This window comes from Capricornis sumatraensis, chromosome 5 (assembly GCF_032405125.1).
Source record: "Capricornis sumatraensis isolate serow.1 chromosome 5, serow.2, whole genome shotgun sequence".
Lineage (NCBI taxonomy): Eukaryota > Metazoa > Chordata > Mammalia > Artiodactyla > Bovidae > Capricornis > Capricornis sumatraensis.
The window spans coordinates 14,147,368-14,170,776 of NC_091073.1; the positions used below are offsets into that span (position 1 = coordinate 14,147,368).

General features: G+C 39.5%; 1 protein-coding gene across 1 annotated transcript in view; it reads left to right on the top strand.

Moving 5' to 3' along the window:
- Positions 1-23,409, top strand: part of AKAP9 (A-kinase anchoring protein 9) — a 174,369-nt gene that overhangs the window by 106,238 nt on the left and 44,722 nt on the right. Inside the window, exon 22 of the mRNA XM_068972558.1 lies at positions 6,639-6,871. Coding sequence (XP_068828659.1) covers positions 6,639-6,871 — 233 coding nt within the window. The remainder of the gene's footprint in view (positions 1-6,638; positions 6,872-23,409) is intronic.

A 23,409-nucleotide genomic window follows, 5' to 3' on the forward strand; every position in this document is an offset into this window, starting at 1 on the left:
ATTACAGAGAAAATGATTTTTCTCAACTTTGCCCTCTCCTGAAGATAAAGCGCAACGAACACTATGAGAGATCAAACCAACACTGGCTTCTAACAGTTTGGGTTTCTGTTTGTATAGTATTAAAGCTGCTTTCCCTGTGAACAACAGTGACCTTCCAAGTGACAAATCCAGTAGCATCTCAGTTCTTGTCCTGTTTGACTCTCTAGACAAACAGGATTATTGAAGTCTCTTTTTAAAATGTTGTCTCCTTGTCTTCTGGAATATCTTGCTCCTGTCTTTCTGTGAATTTTTTTTACAGAGATCTTTTGTTGGCTTATTCTATTCAGAGATGCCAACTATCTGTCCTTCTCTCGCTAAATATTGCTCCTAGAGTAAATGTGTCTTCTTCCAAGGTTCACCTCTCACCTTTCTACAGTTGAGTTCAGTGTCTCAGTCGTGTCTGACTCTTTGCGACCCCAAGAACCACAGCACACCAGGCCTCCCTGTCCATCACCAACTCCCGGAGTCCACCCAAACCGATGTCCATCAACTCAGTGATGCTATCCAACCATCTCATCCTCCGTCATCCACTTCTTCCTCCTGCCCTCAATCTTTCCCAGCATCAGGGTCTTTTCAAATGAGTCAAGTCTTCACATCAGGTAGCCAGAGTATTGGCGTTTCAGCTTGAATGTCAGTCCCTCCAGTGAACATCCAGGACTGATCTCCTTTAGGATGGACTGGTTGGATCTCCTTGCAGTCCAAGGGACTCTTAAGAGTTTTCTCCACCAGTTCAAAAGCATCAGTTCTTAAGCGCTCAGCTTTCTTTATAGTCCAACTGTCACATCCATACATGATCACTGGAAAAACCATAGCCTTGACTAGATGGACCTTTGTTGGCAAAGTAATGTCACTGCTTTTTAATATGCTATCTAGATTGGTCATAACTTTCCTTCCAAGGAGCAAGAATCTTTTAATTTCATGGCTGCAATCACCATCTGTGGTGATTTTTGAGCCTAGAAAAATAAAGTTAGCCACTGTGTCCATTGTTTCCCCATCTATTTGCCATGAAGTGGAGGTCAAGAAATACCTGGAGTAACAGACAAATTTGGCCTTGGAGTACAGAATGAAGCAGGGCAAAGGCTATTAGAGTTCTGCCAAGAGAACGCAGTGGTCATAGCAAACACCCTCTTCCAACAACACAAGAGAAGACTCTGCACATGGACATCACCAGATGGTCAACACCGAAATCAGATTGATTATATTCTTTGCAGCCGAGATGGAGAAGCTCTACACAGTCAGCAAAAACAAGACCGGGAGCTGACTGTGGCTCAGATCATGAACTCCTTATTGCCAAATTCAGACTGAAATTGAAGAAAGTGGAGAAAACCACTAGACCATTCGGGTATGACCTAAATCAAATCCCTTATGACTATTCAGTGAGAGGGAGAAATAGATTTAAGTGACTAGATCTTAGATCTCATAGACAGAGTGCCTGATGAACTATGGATGGAGGTTCATGACACTGTACAGGAGACAGGAATCAAGACCATCCCCAAGAAAAAGAAATATAAAAAGGCAAAATGGCCGTCTGAGGAGGCCTTACAAATAGCTGTGAAAAGAAGGGAAGCGAAAAGCAAAGAAGAAAAGGAAAGATATACCCATTTGAATGCAGAGTTCCAAAGAATAGCAAGGAGAGATAAGAAAGACTTTTTCAGCAATCATGCAAAGAAATAGAGGAAAACAACAGAATGGGGAAGACTAGAAATCTCTTCAAGAAAATCAGAGACACCAAGGGAACATTTCATGAAACGATGGGCTCAGTAAAGGACAGAAATGGTATGGACCTAACAGAAGCAGAAGATATTAAGAAGAGTTGGCGAGAATACACAGAAGAACTGTACAAAAAAGATCTTCACGACCCAGATTATCACCATGGTGTGATTACTCACCTAGAGCCAGACGTCCTGGAAAGTGAAGTCAAGTGGGCCTTAGGAAGCATCACTATGAACAAAGCTAGTGGAGGTGATGGAATTCCAGTTGAGCTATTTCAAATCCTGAAAGATGACGTTGTGAAAGTGCTGCAGTCAATATGCCAGCAAATTTGGAAAACTCAGCAGTGACCACAGGACTGGAAAAGGTAGGTTTTCATTCCAAACCCAAAGAAAGGCAATGCCAAAGAATGCTCAAACTACCGCACAATTGCACTCATCTCACACGTTAGTAAAGTAATGCTTAAAATTCTCCAAGCCAGACTTCAGCAATACATGAACCGTGAACTTCCAGATGTTCAAGCTGGTTTTAGAAAAGGCAGAGGAACCAGAGATCATATTGCCAATATCTGCTGGATCATGGAAAAAGCCAGAGAGTTCCAGAAAAACATCTCTTTCTGCTTTATTGACTATGCCAAAGCCTTTGACTGAGTGGATCATAACAAACTGTGGAGAATTCTTCAAGAGATGGGAATACCAGACCACCTGACCTGCCTCTTGAGAAACCGCTATGCAGGTCAGAAAGCAACGGTTAGAACTGGACATGGAACAACAGACTGGTTACAAATAGGAAAAGGAGTATGTCAAGGAGTATTTCAATGAGTATATTGTCACCCTCCTTATTTAACTTATATGCCGAGTTCATCATGAGAAACGCTGGGCTGGATGGAGCACAAGTTGGAATCAAGATTTCTGGGAGAAATATCCATAACCTCAGATATGCAGAGAACACCACCCTTATGGCAGAAAGTGAGGAAGAATTAAAGAGCCTGTTGATGAAAGTGAAAGAGGAGAGTGAAAAAGTTGGCTTAAAGCTCAACATTCAGAAAAATAAGATTATGGCACCTTTCTACAAATGACTCCCAAATTTCCAAAAGTTAACGTCTCTCCTCCATGTAGCCCATTAGCACTTCAGACTAATCCTTTTTCATGCTTACTATACACACTTTCTCCTAGTTTTTTAGTATTTCTCTTAAGACTGTTCTGTCATCTGAGAGTCATCTTAGCTGGAAAAACCCAGTCATCGTTTACTGCTTTCCTTTCTTCCTTGTCTTACACATTCCATTTTTTTTCCAACTTGTAGCCAGCCCTCGCCTATCTTTATTATTTCTCATCTGGAGAATTGAAATAGCTCTCTAACCAGACTCTTCTTTTCTAACCCCTCCTTCTGCATTGATACAGTTTGCTTCCTGATTCATAGAATTGATAGTGAAGTCACTCAGTCGTGTCCAACTCTTAGCGACCCCATGGACTGCAGTCTACCAGGCTCCTCCGTCCATGGGATTTTCCAAGCAAGAGTACTGGACTGGGGTGTCATTTCCTTCTCCAGGGGTTCTTCCCGATCCCAGGATCGAACCCAGATCTCCTGCATTGTAGGCAGACGCTTTACCATCTGAGCCACCAGGGAAGTCAACTATTTACTTCCCCATTATGTATAACAAAGCCCCCAGTTTCTTAAAACTTAAAGCCATTCACAACTTGGATCCACCCTACTTTGAGCTACCTTTTCTCAGTTCTCTGTCCTAACCTCATTCTTGCTTCTCCACATTCTCTGACTCCACAAAGCCTTGACTTATCATCATATCAGACCATCATCTTACCTCAGATTTGTTAAATTCTCTGTATCCATTAAAAGAAAATGTCACTGGAATGCACTTAATTCCTCAGCTAAAGATGTGATATATGTATTTTTAGTTTGAACACCAATTGGAATATTTCATATCATTCATTTTTCAGGCTACATTAATTTTATTTAGTGACTTTGTAATATACATTGTACAATAGCTGAACTCATTTTGAATTCTAAGGTCATTTTGAACTCGAGTACTTATAAACTGTTAGTCCCTATTATCAATACATTCACATTTTATTTGATCACCGCTTCCTTTGCAGTGTCATGAATCTCTATCCATAGTTCTTTAGGCACTCTGTCTATCAGATCTAATCCCTTGAATCTATTTGTCTCTTCCCCTGTATAGTCGTAAGGGATTTGATTTAGATCATACCTGAATGGTCTAGTGGTTTTCCGTACTTTCTTCAATTTAAGTACGAATTTTGCAATATGGAGTTCATGATCTGAGCCGCAGTCAGCTCCCGTTCTAGTTTTTGCTAACTGTGTAGAGCTTCTCCATCTCGGCTGCAAAGAATAAAATCAGTCTGATTTTGGTGTCGACCATCTGATGATGTCCATGTGTAGAGTCTTCTCTTGTGTTGTTGGAAGAGGGTGTTTGCAATGACCAGTGTGTTCTCTTGGGAAATCTCTGTTAGCCTTTGCCCTGCTTCATTTTGCACTGCAAGGCCAAACTTGCCTGTTACTCCAGGTATCTCTTGATTTCCTACTTTAAATGCTGTTGAAGTGTTGCATCAGTTTGCCAGCAAATTTGAAAAACCCACCAGTGGCCACAGGGCTAGAAAAGGTCAGTTTTCACTCCAATCCAAAAGAAAGGCAATGCCAAAGAATGTTCAAACTACCACACCATTGCACTCACCTCACATGCTAGCAGTGTAATGCTCAAAATTCTCCAAGTGAGGCTTCAACAGTAGATGAACCAAGAACTGGTTCAAGCTTGATTTAGAAAAAGCAGAGGAACCAGAGATCCAATTGCCAACATCCGTTGGATCATAGAAAAAGCAAGAGAGTTCCAGAAAAACATCTACTTCTCCTTTATTGACTACACCAAAGCGTTTGACGGTGGATCACAACAAACTGTGGAAAATTCTTCCAAGAGATGGGAATACCAGACCAGCTGACCTGCCTCATGAGAAATCTGTATGCAGGTCAAGAAGCAACAGATAGAACCAGACATAGAACAACGAACTGGTTCCAAATTGAGAAATGAGTTTGTCAAGGCTGTGTATTGTCACCCTGCTTATTTAACTTACGTGCAGAGTACATCATGTAAAATGCTGGGCTGGATGAAGCACAAGCTGGAATCAAGTTTGCTGGGAGAAATACCAGTAACCTCAGATACACAGATGACACCACCCTTATGGCAGAAACGGAAAAGGATCTAAAGAGCCTCTTGATGAAAGTGAAAGAGGAGAGTGAAAAGGCTGGCTTAAAACTCAGCATTCAAGAGATGAAGATCATGGCATCTGGTCCCATCCCTTCATGGGAAATAGATGGGGAAACGGTGACAGTCTTTATTTTCTTGGGCTCCAAAATTACTGCAGATGGTGACTGCAGCCATGAAGTTAGAAATAAACTAACTTCTAACTTGCTAAGTTTTGCCAAGCGACTGAGCACACAGCACCGGTAATGGCAAGAGTCAGACACGACTTGGTGACTACACCACCACCACTACATAACAGCAAACATTTTCAGTCATTTTCTGGGATACAGTTTTGGATTCTTCAGCTAGTGACTTATACAGAGGAGGTGCTTAGAGAATGTTGAATTGTGCCGATTTCAGATCTTGTATCTGAAACTGCATCTGATATTTTTACTGCGTGAGATTGAGAGACTTCCATATGGCACCAGCTACTTTAGCAAAACATTTTAAAGAATAGCTCTTATTCTCCTGGGTGATTGTATCAAACTGAGTATTTACTGCAGGTACCTTGGAAATTAAAATTGCTTCTGCTTTTAATTTGTTGACTTTGCAGTTACTGATAAATACGTGCTACATGTTAATAAAAGAATAGATAGTTCCTCTTCAGGGAATTTCATTGTTGGATTGTAGCAAGCTGCCAGAGATGAGTACAGTATTCCATGGAAGTGATAAATAACCTATGCTTTTATTTCAGTTTAGAGAAAACACTTCCAGAGCTTTATCTCTGCCCATGTAAACTCAGTTTTCTTTATATAAGAAAAAAGACTAGCGTGGAAACACAAGGCCACAGTTTAAATTGGAACTGTGTATTAGTCTAACCTCTTCCTGGTATGCGTGCTGCATGCGCAGTTGCTTCAGTCGTGTCTGAGTCTTTGCACCCCTGTGGACCCATAGCCCTCCAGCTTCCTCTGCCCATGGGATGCTCCAGGCGTGAGTACTGGAGGGGGTTGCCTTGCCCTCCTCCAGGGGGTCTTTCTGAACCCATGTCTCCTGTGTCTCCTGCATTGCAGGCAGATTTTTTACCCACTGAGCCACTTGGGAGTAACCAGTTACAAAAAGGTCTTAGTCCCTTTTACTGTCTAGCCAAGTAGGTGATGCTCCCCAGGATCTTACTCAGAAATCAGAATGTTTTCTCTGTACAGAATCAAGCACTTCGTCTTTCCATATACTTGGATTATCCCATTGCACAGTGTTTTCCTTTTATGTTGTTTAAATATTTGTTTTCTCATTATACTTGTGTGTAATGCCCTTGAGGGTAGGAACCACATCTTGCCGCCTATACATCTGCATTACTTAGTAAACCCTACACGGTGGGCATTTAGTAAATATCTATTGAAAGGTATTTTAAGATTTTTTTATCAAAGGAAAACTACTAACTCTCAAGTATTAATTTATGCAAAGCTCTATTAGTATAACATTATTCTTCCCATTCTTATACCTGGTAGGTTATCAAATAATACTACGTTCTTAATTTGCCTATTTTGTTTTGTTACAGTGTTTTCTTAATAACACTTTCTTTCCAGTGATTTCAAGCTTTAATTTGATTTTATTTTGTAATTTTTGTTTTTTTACTAAAATGATTCCTTGTAATTGATTTATACCTTCAAAATAATTCTGATTACAGATGAATCTATACCCTCTTATTCTGGAAGCGACATACCAAGAAGTGACAGTAGCATGTGGTGCAAAGCAGCTGAGGAGGGGACAGAGCTGTCACAGCGGCTCGTGAGGAGTGGCTTCACTGGGCCCGAGATAGACCCTGAGAATGAAGAACTCATGCTGAATATCAGCTCTCGACTACAAGCAGCAGTTGAAAAACTCCTGGAAGCCATAAGTGAAACCAGTAGTCAGGTAACCTCCTTATATTGCTAGTACACACCGAGTTGGAAGTAGGTTTTCTTTTAAGCTCAGGAACTACGGCTAAATGTTTTCTCTCCTCTGCCTCACAGGAATCTAGTTTGATTCCCCTTTAATAATTTGTAGTTTTTGTGACAGCCACTGTATTTTTACCTTAACTTGCAGTTCCTTCTGTCTATAAAATGTTTACACCCTGTATAAGTGTCTTTTAAGTACTCTATGCAGAATTTTAAAAATTATTTGCTGTTTTAAAATGAAGAAATTTCACTTATTTTTTAAATATTTAATTTACCTGTAGAATCATAGCTGTCTTGTCAATCAGATGAGTGCCTCATTGTCATCAGCTGCAGGGCCAGTATTGTTAACATTTTTTCACTGATATCTTTATTCAGCATGTTCTAAATCCATGTGCATTTCAAACAAAAGGTGAGAAGTTGAAAGGATATGTTTGATCTCTTGTTTCTGCTGATGTCTGGGCTCCATTGATGCCACTTTTTTTCTTCAAGAAATCATTCTGCAGCAACATTGACTGTTAGATGTATCAAGTTTGACAAATATTGTTGTATATATTTTAATGCAAGATTCATTTCTTTTTATGTTAAGTCAGTGATTATACACCATTTTTGAGTCATCTCGTATTTGGTGACCGTTGAAATAATTTGTTAACCACCTACTCTTTGGTTAACATCATTATCAATCCTTTTTTTTTTTTTCCCTTTTGGTAATTTGCTACTGGCATTAAACTAAGAAGGCATTATCAAAGCAATATATATTTCCAGTGAAATATTTAACCTCTTAATAGTTTTCAGCTATTAGAGTTTTCCTCAGATTCATTCTTCTTTGTTGGAATACAGTCTAAATTTTCTTCTGTGACAGAGTATGGGCTCTATCTTTGAGAGCAGAAGAATCCTAACATTGCAGTGAGAATTTACTGATTGGCCAGTGGAATATATCATATATCTACTGTTAAACTTCTGGATGGTACCTTGATTGTCTGAACCAACTAAAGTACTCATGTGCAATTAAATAGGTCTCAGAAATGTTTTCATAGATAAATTCTGAAGATATAAATATAGTATAGAAGAAATTGTTATGTTTGGGTAATTTTTGTTTTTCAGAAGCTTGCTTTACATAAGGACTGAAAAACCTTTATTTCAGTAACTCATAAATTTTCCTGAGCATCCACAAAGAACCAAAAAACATGTGGTATTCCTGAAAACTCAAATCTTTGTATATTTATAATCAGAAAGGATGATGATTTTTTTTAATCTTTATTTTTACTTTATTTTACTTTATAATACTGTATTGGTTTTGCCATACATTGACATGAATCAGCCACGGGTGTACATGAGTTCCCAATCCTGAACCCTCCTCCCACCTCCCATCCCATATCATCTCTCTGGATCATCCCCATGCACCAGCCCCAAGCATCCTGTATCCTGTATCGAACATAGACTTGCGATTCGTTTCTTACATGATAGTAGTATACATGTTTCAGCGCCATTCTCCCAAATCATCCCACCCTCTCCCTCTCCCTCTGAGTCCAAAAGTCCGTTTTATACATCTGTGTCTCTTTTGCTGTCTCGCATACAGGGTTATCATTACCATCTTTCTAAATTCCATATATATGTGTTAGTGTACTGTATTGGTGTTTTTCTTTCTGGCTTACTTCACTCTGTATAATAGGCTCCAGTTTCATCCATCTCATCAGAACTGATTCAAATGTATTCTTTTTAATGGCTGAGTAATACTCCATTGTGTATATGTACCACAGCTTTCTTATCCACTCATCTGCTGATGGACATCTAGGAAATATACAAGCAACTTATGCAGCTCAGTTCCAGAAAAGTAAACGACCCAATCAAAAAATGGGCCAAAGAACTAAATAGACATTTCTCCAAAGAAGACATACGGATGGCTAACAAACCCATGAAAAGATGCTCAACATCACTCATTATCAGAGAAATGCAAATTAAGACCACAATGAGGTACCATTTCACACCAGTTAGAATGGCTGTGATCCAAAAGTCTGCAAGCAATAAATGCTGGAGAGGGTGTGGAGAAAAGAGAACCCTCTTACACTGCTGGTGGGAATGCAAACTAATACAGCTACTATGGAGCACAGTGTGGAGATTCCTTAAAAAATTGCAAATAGAACTGCCATATGACCCAGCAATCCCACTGCTGGGCATACACACTGAGAAAACCAGAATTGAAAGAGACACATGTACCCCAGTGTTCATTACAGCACTATTTATAGCCAGGACAAGGATGATTATTTACACAAAGAATGATAGGGGTCCCATCTTCATGATAATCAAAATGAGTTATTTTTCATTCTTGACATTCTGAGTGCTGTTAAGGAAATGGCATCAATTAAAACCAGCCTCGCTGTGTTATTAACTTGACAAGACATTAAATTATAATTTTGTATCAAAGAATTATGTTTATTGAATTTTTCATCTCCCTCAGGTGTAGCCAACTCAAGATCGAGCATTGAAATTATGAATGCAGCTACAATTTTAAAATACATATTTTCTACTAAGTTTTGATATCTTTTGAAGTCTTTAACAAAATTAATGTAAGTGCTGGATTTGGCTTTCTTTAAGATGCTTATGTGTAAGCCACTTGAACAACACGCTGTTCTACTGAATCAACTGTGCCACTTGGAGCATTTTCAACTGTTGTTTTTCAGTACTTCTAATGCTTGAATGCATATGCATCATAATTATTTATTTATTCTGTGAAAGTTGTGTAGTAGAGATAATTCTGTACTGAATTTCCATGTGATCCTTCTTTTTTGTTTTTTTTAATTATTATTTCAGCCATATTGATATTTAATTTCTGTATTTATCTTTATGCCATGAAAACAGCTGTTAATACTTTTTGTTTTTTGGCCACTATTAAATACTGTGACCTCAGTCTTGAGCTCTGTTAGTACTTTTGCTACTACCTGATACCCATTGTAATTTATAGACAGTCCGCTGCTGCTGCTAAGTCACTTCAGTCATGTCCGACTTTGTGCGACCCCGTAGACGGCAGCCCACCAAGGCTCCGCCGTCCCTGGGATTCTCCAGGCAAGAACACTGAAGTGGGTTGCCATTTCCTTCTCCAATGCATGAAAGTGAAAACTGAAAGTGAAGTCACTGAGTTGTGTCTATAGACAGTCTAGTTAATACAATATATTTGGCATTTGACAAGCTCTATGGGTAAATAAACCAGGGTAAATAAATCAGGAGTGATGAGTGGTTGGACTTGTTCTTTCAGGCTACTGAAGAGAAATGTTCCCATAATCCATTAACACTGGCAGCAGAGATCCACCTGACACTGTTTGCCAGGCTAAGATTACAGCTTATCAAATAAGCTTATGTGACCAGGGTGGGCCCTTTGAGGCGCATAAGGAGCCTGATTATTCTCAATTTGTTAAGTACTAAAGCAGCGATATGTCATGTAGATTTTTTTGTATCTTTTTAGTTACAGTATCACTGAATAGAGCACAGAAATTTTGCCTAGATCAATAAGTGGTTCTCAGTGTGCAGTCTCCAAAGCAGCAACACAAGCATCACTAAAGACTTGTTTGAAGTGTAAATTCTCAGGCCCTGCCCAAGCCTTAGTGAATGACGGAGCCCCCAAAACCCATGTTTTCACAAGTCCCTTAGGTGACACCGATACAGACTAAAGTTTGAGAACCACTGACCTCAGAATTATTATTATCATATCCACATTCTTGCAGAATTCTGAAGTGTTCTACTAACAGCCTGTTATATAAAAAAATTGAAGTAGCTGTTAACATTTGATATAAAAGTCAGGTATTTCTTGGATGAATCACATTTTTAAGGGAGTGGGAATGGAAACTTTGAAAATTTTTCTTTAAATTTAGTTCAGTTACTGCTTTTCCATGAGAGCTGTTTAAAGACATTGACTTCATGGTATTCTCATTAATAACTAAAATTATTTTTAACATGATGAATATTTTTACCAATTATTTTAACTCCAAAATAATGGATAGTTCTCTTTGTGCAATGACTAGTATTCCATTTCCCTTTTAATGAGGCATTATTTGATTCTTCTTCATGATGGAGTATTTCCCTATTATCTTGTTTTGTTGTTGTTGTTTTTTTTTTTAACTTGTCATAAAATCTAAAACAGAGCCGACACTGCTGTGGTGCCTTTTTGCAGTGAAAGAGACTTTCAGGAAAATAGCTCTGCATAGGGTACCCTGAGACTAGAAAAAAGAGAGCAGCATCTGAAAGTTTAGGGTGAGGTGAGAACAAGTAAAGCTTACTGGAGGGCTTGATGCTTTGAGAAGAGTCGCTCACTCATCATTATTGAGTACCTAGTATGTAACAGTTGCTCTTCTGGATACTGGAGGTACAGCATTGAACAAAATGTACACAGTCTCTAGTCTCATAGAGCTAAGGATATCCTGGTGGAGCCTGATGATAAATAAACATTGTATGCCAGATGGTGATACCTGCTGTGAAGAAAACTAAAATAGGGGAGATGGAGTGTGATGGCGGGGAGAACATTTTACATAGGAAAGTTCAGGATGACCTCTCTGGTAATGTGATAGGCAAGCAGAGGCAGCCGGTAGGTAAGTTGGGAAAGCATGTTTCAGGCAAAGGAGTAGTGAGTATAGGCCCTGAAGTGGTCCAGTGCTGGCTCTCTCTATGGTTGGCAGAAGCCCTGCAGCTCAAACAAGAAGAATGGGAAAAGTATGGGAGCCAAGGTCAGAGTGATGCCTGGGGACTGGATCACAGGGATCTTGGAATTTAATTCATAATGAGATGTGGAGTCTTCAGGTACAATTTTTTAACTTGTTATTTTTAAGTAATTTTATTTTTTATAATTTGTAAAAAATTTTTATTCTTGGCTATGCTGGGTCGCTGCAGAGGCTTTTCTCTAGTTGTGGCGAGTAGGAGCTCCTCTTTTTGCTGTGCACAGGCTTCTCACGGTGGTGGTTTCTCTTGTGGACCATGGGCTCTAGGGCGGACGGGCTTCAGTAGTTGCGGCACACGGGCTCAGTACTTGCGATTCCCAGGCTCTAGAGCACAGGCTCAGTGGTTGTGGCTTAGTTGCTCCGTGGTGTGTGAGACCTTCCCTGATTAGGGATTGAACCCGTGTCTCCTGCATTGGCAGGCAGATCCTTTAACCACTGGGCCATCAGGGAAGCCCTTGAAATAATTTTAGACTTACAGAAAAGAAAAGTAGTACCAAGTGTTCCCATGTGCTTTTCGCTCAATTTTCCCTAATGTTAACATCTTGTGTAACCATACTGTAATTATCAAAACTTAGAAATAAAAAGTGGTGCATCACTATACTATAAGCTGTTTGGATTTTACCAGTTTTCCCGCTAGCGTCCTTTTCTGTTCTAGGATCTATTCCAGAATCCCACCGTGCATTTACTCTCGTGTCGTCGTCGTCTTCTCCAGACTGACTGTGCCTGAATCTTGCTTTGCCTTGCATGACCTTGACATTTGAGAACTGGCCAGTTACTTAGTAGAATGTCCCTTGATTTGATTTTGTCTGATATTTCCTCATGATTCTATGAAGCTTATGCATTTAACAAGAACACCACAGGAGGAATGTGCCCTTCTCTGTGTATCAAAGTTAAAGGCATATGTCTTATTACTAGTGGTGTTATTCTCAATTACTTGTGGTATCTACTGGGTTTCTGCATTCTGTTATTACTTTCCCCTTGTAATTAACAGATATTTGGGGGGAGGTACTTTGATACTATGCAGATGTCCTGTTTCTCTTCAAACTTCCACCCGCTAGTCTTAGCACCCACTGGTAGATCTTGCCTGTGCCGTTGTTACTGTGATGTTCTAGTGGTGACATTCTGTCATCAGTCACCGTTCTTCATTTATTGACTGGAATTTTTCTGTAAGAGCTATTTCTTCACTCCCATTTATTTTAACTAACCAGGCCTCGTATGGATTCATAGCTACTAATTTTTTCAGTGGGTTATCTATAATCAAGTACGTAATAGTTGTGTTATAGCTTTGATGTGAAGAAGTCTTTCAGGTTGGCCCTTGGGCACTTCCATGGTGCTTCCTCCTTTGAACATTCGCACTATCACAGTCTCCAGGCCCATCTTGTATTTTCCCTGCCCCAGCCCCTTCTCCAAGGAAGTTTTATTTTATTAGACGTTCCCGTTATTAGAGGATGATACTTTGAAACCAGGACCTGGGTGCTCTATGTGCTTATTGTTAGTAAGGTGTCATGGTCCTCTCAGCAGACAGTTTGAAAAAGAGTTTGCATCTGTTTCTTCTCTGTATCTGTTTGTATGTATAATTAAAGTGTAAGTTCATTCTGATACCTCCAGTTCCCAACTAGTACCACTACTACCACAGCATTCTTTCTAGCCTTTCCCCTTTCCTTTGTAACTTTGCTCTCCAAAGATGAGAGACCAGGCTCTCATGATCTATAGTAGTTTTACTTATTTGTTACCCATATATACCCATAAAGTAATTTCATACCCATATATACCCATAAAGTAATTTTACAGTTGCTAACCTATACCCCTGGGAAACACAGTTTTACTAACTAGAGTACAATATTTATGTATAGCACTTTTTTTGATAAGATGGTTGGATGGCATCACCACCTCGACAGACATGAGTTTGAGCAAGCTCCGGAAGTCAGTGATAGACAGGGAAGCCTGGTGTGCTGCAGTCCATGAGGTCACAGAGTCAGACATGACTGAGTGACTGAACTGAACTGATTGACTTTTTTTGTCTTTAGCCTTACAGTAAAGAAAGTACTGTTTTTCAGAGTATTTTAGATTAATCTTTTCTCCCTACCCCTGAAGTGTAGGTTTGTTATCCATTTTAATACAGTTATGATCATTTGTTACATTTTGTATTCCATTTTGGGTTCCCTGACACTTTAGCTAATTTTTTTTTTAATTTTACATACAGTAAATTTCATTTTGTGTGTAGACAGTTCTTTTGGTTATGACAGATGCATAGAGTTATGTAACTACCACCACAAACATTATGCAAACTAGTTCCATCTCCACAAAGTTCCCTGGCGCTCCTCCATTCTTTTTCAGGCAGCCCCTCCTCCACCTCCTGCTCTTGACAACTGTTAGCTACGTTCTGTCCCTATAACTTTGCCTTTTCCAGAGTGTCATAAATGAAATCACGCATTATGCATTCTTTGGGTCTCCTTTCATTGTCTTAACAAAATGCATGTAGGATGCATCAACGTGTGTTAATAGTTTGTTTCTTTTGAGAGCCAAGGAGTATGAACCACTTTGTTTATCCAGAAGACATACAGATTGTTTCCAGCTTTGAGTCATTAGATGTTTTTTCAGTAACTGATCTAACTTATATTTTTCAAAAGGATCACTTTGACCACCTTGTTAAATAGAGACAGGGGATGGAGGCGTGCAGGGCAGAAGCATAGAAACCAGAGAACTTGCCCAGGCTTATAGGTGAGTATAAGTTAGAAATTGAAGCCAGGCAGACTGAGTTCAGAGACCATGCTCTTGACTGGCACTTTTTCTGACCTTTGAAAATGAAAGGAGTGAATCATTCTGTCAGTTAATGCTGACAGGTCAACTTTCACCCAGAGGAGTGGATTCTAAAATCTAATGCAAGTGGTTGAGGGGAGTGCCTTGCTTACTTGACAAGAGCAATTTTAGTGAAGTCAATCAGTCAATTCAGTTCAGTAGCTCGACTCCTTGCAACCCCATGAACCGCAGCACGCCCTGTCCATCACCAACTCCTGGAGTTTGCCCAAACTCAAGTCCATTGAGTCGGTGATGCCATCCAACCATCTCATCCTCTGTCATCCCCTTCTCCTTCAGCCCTCAATCTTTCCCAACATCAGGGTCTTTTCCAATGAGTCAGCTCTTTGCAACAGGTGGCCAAAGTATCGGAGTTTCAGCTTAAACATCAGTCTTTCCAAAGAACACCCAGGGCTGATCTCCTTTAGAATGGACTGGTTGGATCTCCTTGCAGTCCAAGGGACTCTCAAGAGTCTTCTCCAACACCACAGTTCAAAAGCATCAGTTCTTCAGCGCTCAGCTTTCTTTATAGTCCAACTCTCACATCCATACATGACAACTGGAAAAACCATAGCCTTGACTAGACAGATCTTTGTTGGCAAAGTAATGTCTCTGCTTTTCAATATGCCATCTAGGTTGGTCATAACTTTCCTTCCAAGGAGCAAGCGTCTTTTAATTTCTTGGCTGCAGTCACCATCTACAGTGATTTCTGAGCCCAGAAAAATAAAGTCAGCCACTGTTTCCACTGTTTGCCCATCTATTTCCCATGAAGGGATGGGAACAGATGCCATGATCTTTTTGTGCTGAATGTTGAGCTTTAAGCCAACTTTTTCACTCTCCTCTTTCACTTTCATCAAGAGGCTCTTTAGTTCTTCACATTCTGCCATCGGGGTGGTGTCATCTGCATATCTGAGGTTATTGATACTTCTCCCGGCAATCTTGATTCCAGCTTCTGCTTCATCCAGCCCAGCGTTTCTCATGATGTACTCTGCATAGAAGTTAAATAAGCAGGGTGACAATATACAACCTTGATGTACTTCTTTTCCTATTTGGAACCAGTCTGTTGTTCCATGTCCAGTTCTAACTGTTGCTTCCTGACCTGCATACAGGTTTCTCAAGAGGCAGGTCAGGTGGTCTGGTATTCCCATCTCTTGAAGAATTTTCCATAGTTTGTTGTGATCCACACAGTCAAAGGCTTTGGCATAGTCAACAAAGTAGAAAGAGATGTTTTTCTGGAACGCTCTTGCTTTTTTGATGATCCAGTGGAATTGGCAATTTGATCTCTGGTTCCTCTGCCTTTTCTAAAACCAGCTTGGACATCTGGAATTCACGGTTCACATATTGCTGAAGCCTGGCTTGGAGAATTTTGAGCATTACTTTACTAGCGCGTGCGATGAGTGCAATTGTGCAGTAGTTTGAGCATTCTTTGGCATTGCCTTTCTTTGAGATTGGAATGAAAACTGACCTCTTCCAGTCCTGTGGCCACTGCTGAGTTTGCCAAATTTTCTGGTGTATCGAGTGCAGCACTTTCACAGCATCATCTTTCAAGATTTGAAATAGCTCAACTGGAATTCCATCACCTCCACTAGCTTTGTTCGTAGTGATGCCTTCTAAGGCCCACTTGACTTCACATTCCAGGATGTCTGACTCTAGGTGAGTGATCACACCATGGTGATTGTCTGTGTCGTGAAGATCTCTTTTGTACAGTTATTCTGTGTATTCTTGCCACCTCTTAATATCTTCTGCTTCTGTTAGGTCCATACCATTTCTGTCCTTTATTGAGCCCACTTTTTGCATGAAGTAATGAAGGTGAAATCGTAATTCAAGGGAAAATGAATCTTTTAAGAAAAAGACTTAGTAGTAGAAACTAAGTGGATACGTCAAGAAGAAAATGTGTCAAGGGCATCGCATGTTGGCATAAGCCAACATGTGTTTGAGGATAGTGGGTCATTTTGTGTTAAGAGCACCCAGGATGGAATGTGGGCAGCAGAGGGTCGAAGGCTTGCAGCGGTCCGCACAGCGTCCCTTGAGGGCTGAGTTGAAAAGTTTTAAGTTTATGCTGAAAAGTGTGGTGAAAAACTGAAATATTTTTGGTAGAAAATACTCTGCAATTTGTTTTTTTACAGGGATTTCCTCTGGTAGCAAGGTGGTGGATAGGGCTGAAAAAGAGTGAGGAGAGATGCTGAATGTGCAGAAACAGGAGACTCTTAAAATACTCCAAGTGAAGAGGGTAGAAATCAAGGTAGGGCAAGAGGGAAGTGATTTCAAGACTTGCAGGAAGTTGAGTTTGATAGAAATTGGTGTGACCTTGCATGTGGGGGATAAGGAATGGAAGAGGAAAGAAACCACATGTAGATCTTTGGTCAGCTGTTATTGGTATATTTCATTTACTGAGATGGGTGATACTAAAGAAATGAAGAATGAGTGCAGCTTTAGAGTGCATAGAGGGAAAAGATACTGTCTAGAGTCTAGAGTTTGGGAGACTAGATTAGAAGTTGGCGTCAATTTTAAAGACATTTGAAATTATGGTTTTGAAGAGTGTAGAGAACTAAATGTTTGTGCTGGTAGAGTGCTGAGATTTAAAAGGGAATAAAGGTATATCAGTCTACAAGAGAGATTGAGAGAATGAGCAAGGAAAATCAAGAGAATAATGTCCTTGTTTTGTTTTGTTTTTAGAGAATAGTGTCTTAAAAGCCAGGTGAGGAGTGATTTTCTGTAAATGTCAGATACCATGGAAAGGTAATGAAGGCTGAGAATTTAGTGTCCATTGGATATTTCAATATAGGTGTCATTAGTGACCTTCATGAGAACAGTTTTGTGGAGTTGATAGAGGAGGAATTCACAGTTCAGACAGTTACAGAAATGGAGTGAAGAAATAGAGACAGCAATTTCATAACATCTGGCTGTGAAGAAAACAGAACAGTTGAAAGGGGCAGGATGCTTTTTTTACGGTTCAAATGTTAATACTGAGTAGCCGTGGAAAAGTAGAATGTGCAGGTTGGAGGGGATGGGCCTTGTGAAGCCAGATCCTTGGGCTGGGAGAGGATGGAATCCAGAACACAAGGGGAACATGTGACCTTTGGGTCAGAGGGATTAAACTGCCTTTAGGATGGATAGAGAGATTATTGTCTGGGATTGTGGGCTTTTGTTTGGAGTTGGGGAGGAGTTGCAGTGAAAACGCCTGGTAGTATAAGTAAATATTTTCAAATATTCAAGGTCCATTCGTTCTTTTTTTTTTTTAAACTGGCTTGGTTTTAATAACTTTATTGGAAAATCGTAATTAAGCCTTATACTTAGCTTGAAGTTTGGAGGGTACACTAGGTTTCATGGACTTCCCAGGTGGCTCAGACAGTAAAGAATCGACCTCCAGTGTGGGAGACCTGGGTTCAATCCCCGGGTTGGGAAGATCCCCTGGAGGAGGGCATGGCAACCCACTCCAGTGTCTTGCCTGGAGAATCCCATGGACAGAGGAGGCTGGCAGTCTACAGTTCATGGAGTTGCAAAGAGTTGGATATACCTGAGTAACTAACTTTTTCACTTTCACTTAGGTTCCATAGATGTATCTTGCTTTAATAAAATAATAAATAATCATTTTCCTTATGAAGTATCAGGATATCTACCTTTATAGTCTGATTTCATAGTATCTGTGAGGAACGTTTTACTTTATGTGTTAGATTTCACAAGTGATTTGCCCCATGGTATGTCCAAATCCATATAATAATACATTTTCTGGGATGTATTTCACTTCTCTTTTGCCAAGACAGGCTACTATACATATATTCAGGCTTGTATTCAGCCTATTATAGTTCCTGTTGGTTAGGATAACTTTGTTTTTGCTTTTTAAGCATTTGTGTTAAAGTGTAGTCTTGCTTGGTTTTGGGTTTTGGCCATGCTGTGCAGCATGTGGGATCTTAGTTCCTTGACCAGGATGGAACCAGCGCCCTCTGCTTTGGGAGCATGGAGTCTTAACCAGTGGACCACCAGGGAGGTCCCAGGTTGGGATAGCTTTTGTTGGACTAGGAGTAAAGAGCTGAGAGATTACTCTCAAGCCGGTAGAAAGTTAATCTCTTTAACCTGGTCTTTATTTAGTAGTCTCTTTGTGGTTCTGCAGAAAAGTTATCTGTGAGACTGTGGTTTCAGATTCTTGATTTTTGGGTCAAGTACAAATAGCAATCAGTCTGTTCTGTGGAAATAGTCTTTTAGCAATTAAAGTTTTCTAGAATCCAGAGGTAGTTTAGAGCTGTAGGAGATTATTTACCAAGAGATTCCTTTCAGTGTTAGAAGAAAACAATGAATGAGGGGTTTACTACCAAAGAAAGATTTTTATTATAGGCAACTCTCATGAATTTATAAATAATCATTTTTAGAAGATGGAACTTAAGGTACATGTTTCTATATTTTTCTCCAAAAAGGAGCGTTTTTCTGAGGATGAAACAGTAGTACTGTTAAGATTTTGTTTTGTCATTTTGTTATGTCTTAAACATAAGCTGTACTAAAGTGTTGAAATACATTTGCTGTTAGGTGTTGCTCCTGTTGTGTATTTTATCAGCATCAGTCAGGGCTCTGTCAGGGTATTGTAGCCAGGACTTAGCCTCTCTTAAATAACTTAGAAAAATAAAATAAATACAAAGGAGCGCAACAGAAGTGTTTTACAAGTGGAGGGAAATATTTCTGGGGAAAAAAGTTAAATGGCTTGATGTTGTACAATTAAAGTAAAGCTAAACATAACTCTGTTCCACAAATTAATAGCCTTCAAACCTATATTGCAGATCTTGATTACCTGAAACCAGGGAATAATGAGCTAGTCTAGAAAATTAAAAGGGTGGGCTTTTAAAGATTGAAATCATTTGAACTGTTTTTGATTGCAAAAGGTGTTTTGTACTTTCTAAAATTTCAAGAAAAAGAATATATTATTTGAATTATTCCAATTCAAGTAACCTGTCTGAACATCAATATATGTAATATACCATCCATTAATATGCTGTTTGGGGAAGAGCTGTTTGGCACTCTCTTACAAACATACTGTTATGTGAATTATTTTATTTCAGGGTCACCTTACTGAATATGAATTATGCCATCAGTTAATGTACTCTTGTTGTGAGGGCTGTTTGCCCCATTCTACGTCATCCTAATTTGCTGCTTTTTTGAGGTTTTTTTTCCTAGCTTTTCTCTTTTTTCTTTGTAGTTAGTTCTTGCGTTGACCTAAATATTTCTGTTTATAAAAGGATATGTCTTACTTTCAGGGTTGTTGTTTTGTTTTGTTTTGTTTTGTTTTTTTGCTTCAAATAAGAGAAATTGGGCCAGATTATCAAAGTAAACTGTAATTTGCAGAAAGAGCTGAGAAAGAGTATTTTGAAAGGTGTTTGAAATGCTGAGCAAGGATCCAGCCAGTTCATAAAGCTGAAAATCTAGGATATTGATGATTTTGTAACTGCCGAACCCCAAGAAAATCAGATTTATCTTCACGTTAAGGTGTCTTCTCAAAACTTATTGGAACCCTCATATAAGAAGTCATAATAAATAGGGATTTGTCATTACCTTGTCTGGAATTGGTCAGTTGGGGCATAGACCGACCAGTAACACTGAAGAAGCTGAAGTTGCACAGTTCTAAGAAGACTTACAAGACCTTCTAGAACTAACACCCAAAAAAGATGTCCTTTTCATTATAGGGGACTGGAATGCAAAAGTAGGAAGTCAAGAAACACCTGGAGTAACAGGCAGATTTGGCCATCGAGTACAGAATAAAGCAGGGCAAAGCCTAATAGAGTTCTGCCAAGAGAACAGACTGGTCATAACAAACACCCTCTTCCAACAAGAAAACAGAAGACTCTACACATGGACATCACCAGATGGTCAACACCGAAATCAGATTGATTATACTCTTTGTGGCCGAAGATGGAGAAGCTCTATTCAGTCAGCAAAAACAAGACTGGGAGCTGACTGTGGCTCAGATCATGAACTCCTTATTGCCAAATTCAGACTGAAATTGAAGAAAATGGAGAAAACCACTAGACCATTCAGGTATGATCTATATCAAATCCCTTATGACTGTAAAGTGAAAGTGAGAAATAGATTAAAGGGACTAGATCTGATAGATAGAGTGCCTGATAAACTATGGATGGAGGTTTGTGATATTGTACAGGAGACAGGAATCAAGACCATCCCCAAGGAAAAGAAATGGAAAAAAGCAAAATGGCTGTCTGAGGAGGCCTTACAAATAGCTGTGAAAAGAAGGGAAGCGAAAAGCAAAGGAGAAAAAGAAAGATATACCCATTTGAATGCAGAGTTCCAAAGAATAGCAAGGAGAGATAAGAAAGCCTTCCTCAGTGAGCAATGCAAAGAAATAGAGGAAAACACTAGAATGGAAAAGATGAAAGATCTCTTCAAGAAAATTAGAGATACTAAGGGAACATTTCATGCAAAGATGGCCTCAATAAAGGGCAGAAATGGTATGGACCTAACAGAAGCAGAAGATATTAAGAAAAGGTGGCAAGAATACACAGAAAAACTACAAAAAAGATCCTCACAACCCACATAATCATGATGGTGTGATCACTCACCTAGAGCCAGACATCTTGGAATGTGAAGTCAAGTGAGCCTTAGGAAGCATCACTATGAACAAAGTTAATGGAGGTGATGGAGTTCCAGTTGAGCTATTTCAAATCCTGAAAGATGATACTGCGAAAGTGCTGCACTCAATATGCCAGCAAATCTGGAAAACTCAGCAGTGGCCACAGGACTGGAAAAGGTCAGTTTTCATTCCAATCCCAAAGAAAGGCAATGCCAAAGAATGCTCAAACTACCACACAATTGCACTCATCTCACGCGCTAGTAAAGTAATGCTGAAAATTCTCCAAGCCAGGCTTCAGCAATATGTGAACCGAGAATTCCAGAAGTTCAAGCTGGTTTTAGAAAAGGCAAAAAAAATAGAGATCAAATTGCCAGCATCTGCTGGATCATCAAAAAAGCAAGAGAATTCCAAAAAAACATCTCTTTCTGCTTTGTTGACTATGCCAAAGCCTTTGACTGTGTGGATCACAACAAACTGTGGAAAGTTTTGAAAGAGATGGGAATACCAGACCACCTGACCTGCCTCTTGAGAAACGTGTATGCAGGTCAGGAAGCAAGTTAGAACTGGACATGGAAAAACAGACTGGTTCCAAATAGGAAAAGAAGTACATCAAGGTTGTATATTGTCACCCTGCTTATTTAACTTCTATGCAGAGTACATCATGAGAAACGCTGGGCTGGATGAAGCAGAAGCTGGAATCAAGATTGCCGGGAGAAGTATCAATAACCTCAGATATGCAGATGACACCACCCCGATGGCAGAATGTGAAGAACTAAAGAGCCTCTTGATGAAAGTGAAAGAGGAGAGTGAAAAAGTTGGCTTAAAGCTCAACATTCAGCACAAAAAGATCATGGCATCTGTTCCCATCCCTTCATGGGAAATAGATGGGCAAACAGTGGAAACAGTGGCTGACTTTATTTTCCTGGGCTCAGAAATCACTGCAGATGGTGACTGCAGCCAAGAAATTAAAAGACGCTTGCTCCTTGGAAGGAAAGTTATGACCAACCTAGACAGAATATTAAAAAGCAGAGACATTTCTTTGCCAACAAAGATCTGTCTAGTCAATGCTATGGTTTTTCCAGTGGTCGTGTGGATGTGAGAATTGGCGTATAAAGAAAGCTGAGTGCTGAAGAATTGATGCTTTTGAACTGTGGTGTTGGAGAAGACTCTTGAGAGTCCCTTGGACTGCAAGGAGATCCAACCAGTCCATCCTAAAGGAGATCAGTCCTGGGTGTTCATTGGTAAGACATTGATGTTTAAGCTGAAACTCCAATACTTTGGCCACCTGATGTGAGGAGCTGACTCATTTGAAAGACCCTGATGTTGGGAAAGACTGAGGGCAGGAAGAGAAGGGGATGACAGGGGATGAGATGGTTGGATGACATCACCGACTCAATGGATATGGGTTTGGTGGACTCTGGGAGTTGGTTCGGACAGGGAAGCCTGGCGTGCTGTGGTTCATGGGTCACAAAGAGTGGACAAGACTGAGTGACTGAACTGAACTGTCTGGAATTGTAGACAGCAGTGCTCCTCCCCCATCCCAAACCATATTGCTATAGATTCTGAGCTTTCTGTAAAAAATGTCATTTTCTCCTAATTATTAACTAACTGTGAAGGGTTTGGGTATTGACTCCTCTGAAGATATTTTGTGTAGTCACAGTGGCTATAAAAATGGGTTTTTGTTGGTAGACTTGGTTTAGTGTGGGATTTTCCCATAGCAGATAAGGTTTTGTGAGTTAAGGATATTTAGTTACTGGGGAGAGAGAAGTCACCACAGTGAAAGAGTTTTCATTTATTTAAAACAACTTTCATGTTGTTCAGCTTTTGATGTATGGCAAAACCAATACAATATTGTAAAGTAATTAGCCTCCAATTAAAAGAAATAAATTTAAATTTAAAAAAAAATTCCGAGTAACTGGCTTATTAACTATTGTCGAGGTTTCTGAAGGTACCAAAGGGCCACTATATACAACTTGTGCTGTTAAATCTTAGTCAGAGTTCATAGTGTGGGTTAAGTGGTATAGTTATCAGCTATTGTACATTATACAGTGCAGCTTTTAAAAAGAGGGTTTGTTTTTTTTCCTTAACAACTACTCTGTAAATAATTCAGTGTAGAAATAGGTTATAACCGAACCATCTATATTTAGTTTTAATGACTGCTCAAAAGAATTGGTATTATTTTAAGGAAATATCAAAAGGAAATACTTAGTTTTCCACAAAGAGTTACAGTTATTGGGTATAGTTGAAGAACTGATTGATAATGTGGATTCAGACCTTCTTGAGTTTACATTTTTAAATTAAAACATGTTTTAATGGAATGGAAAAACACTGGCTTATCTTAGAAGTCTTATAAACTTATCTAAATATCCTTTTCAGAGCTCTGACGTGGACCTTGGATCCTGTTAGGCAGGCTTTTTTGTGGGCGTGTTAATTCAGATTCCACCT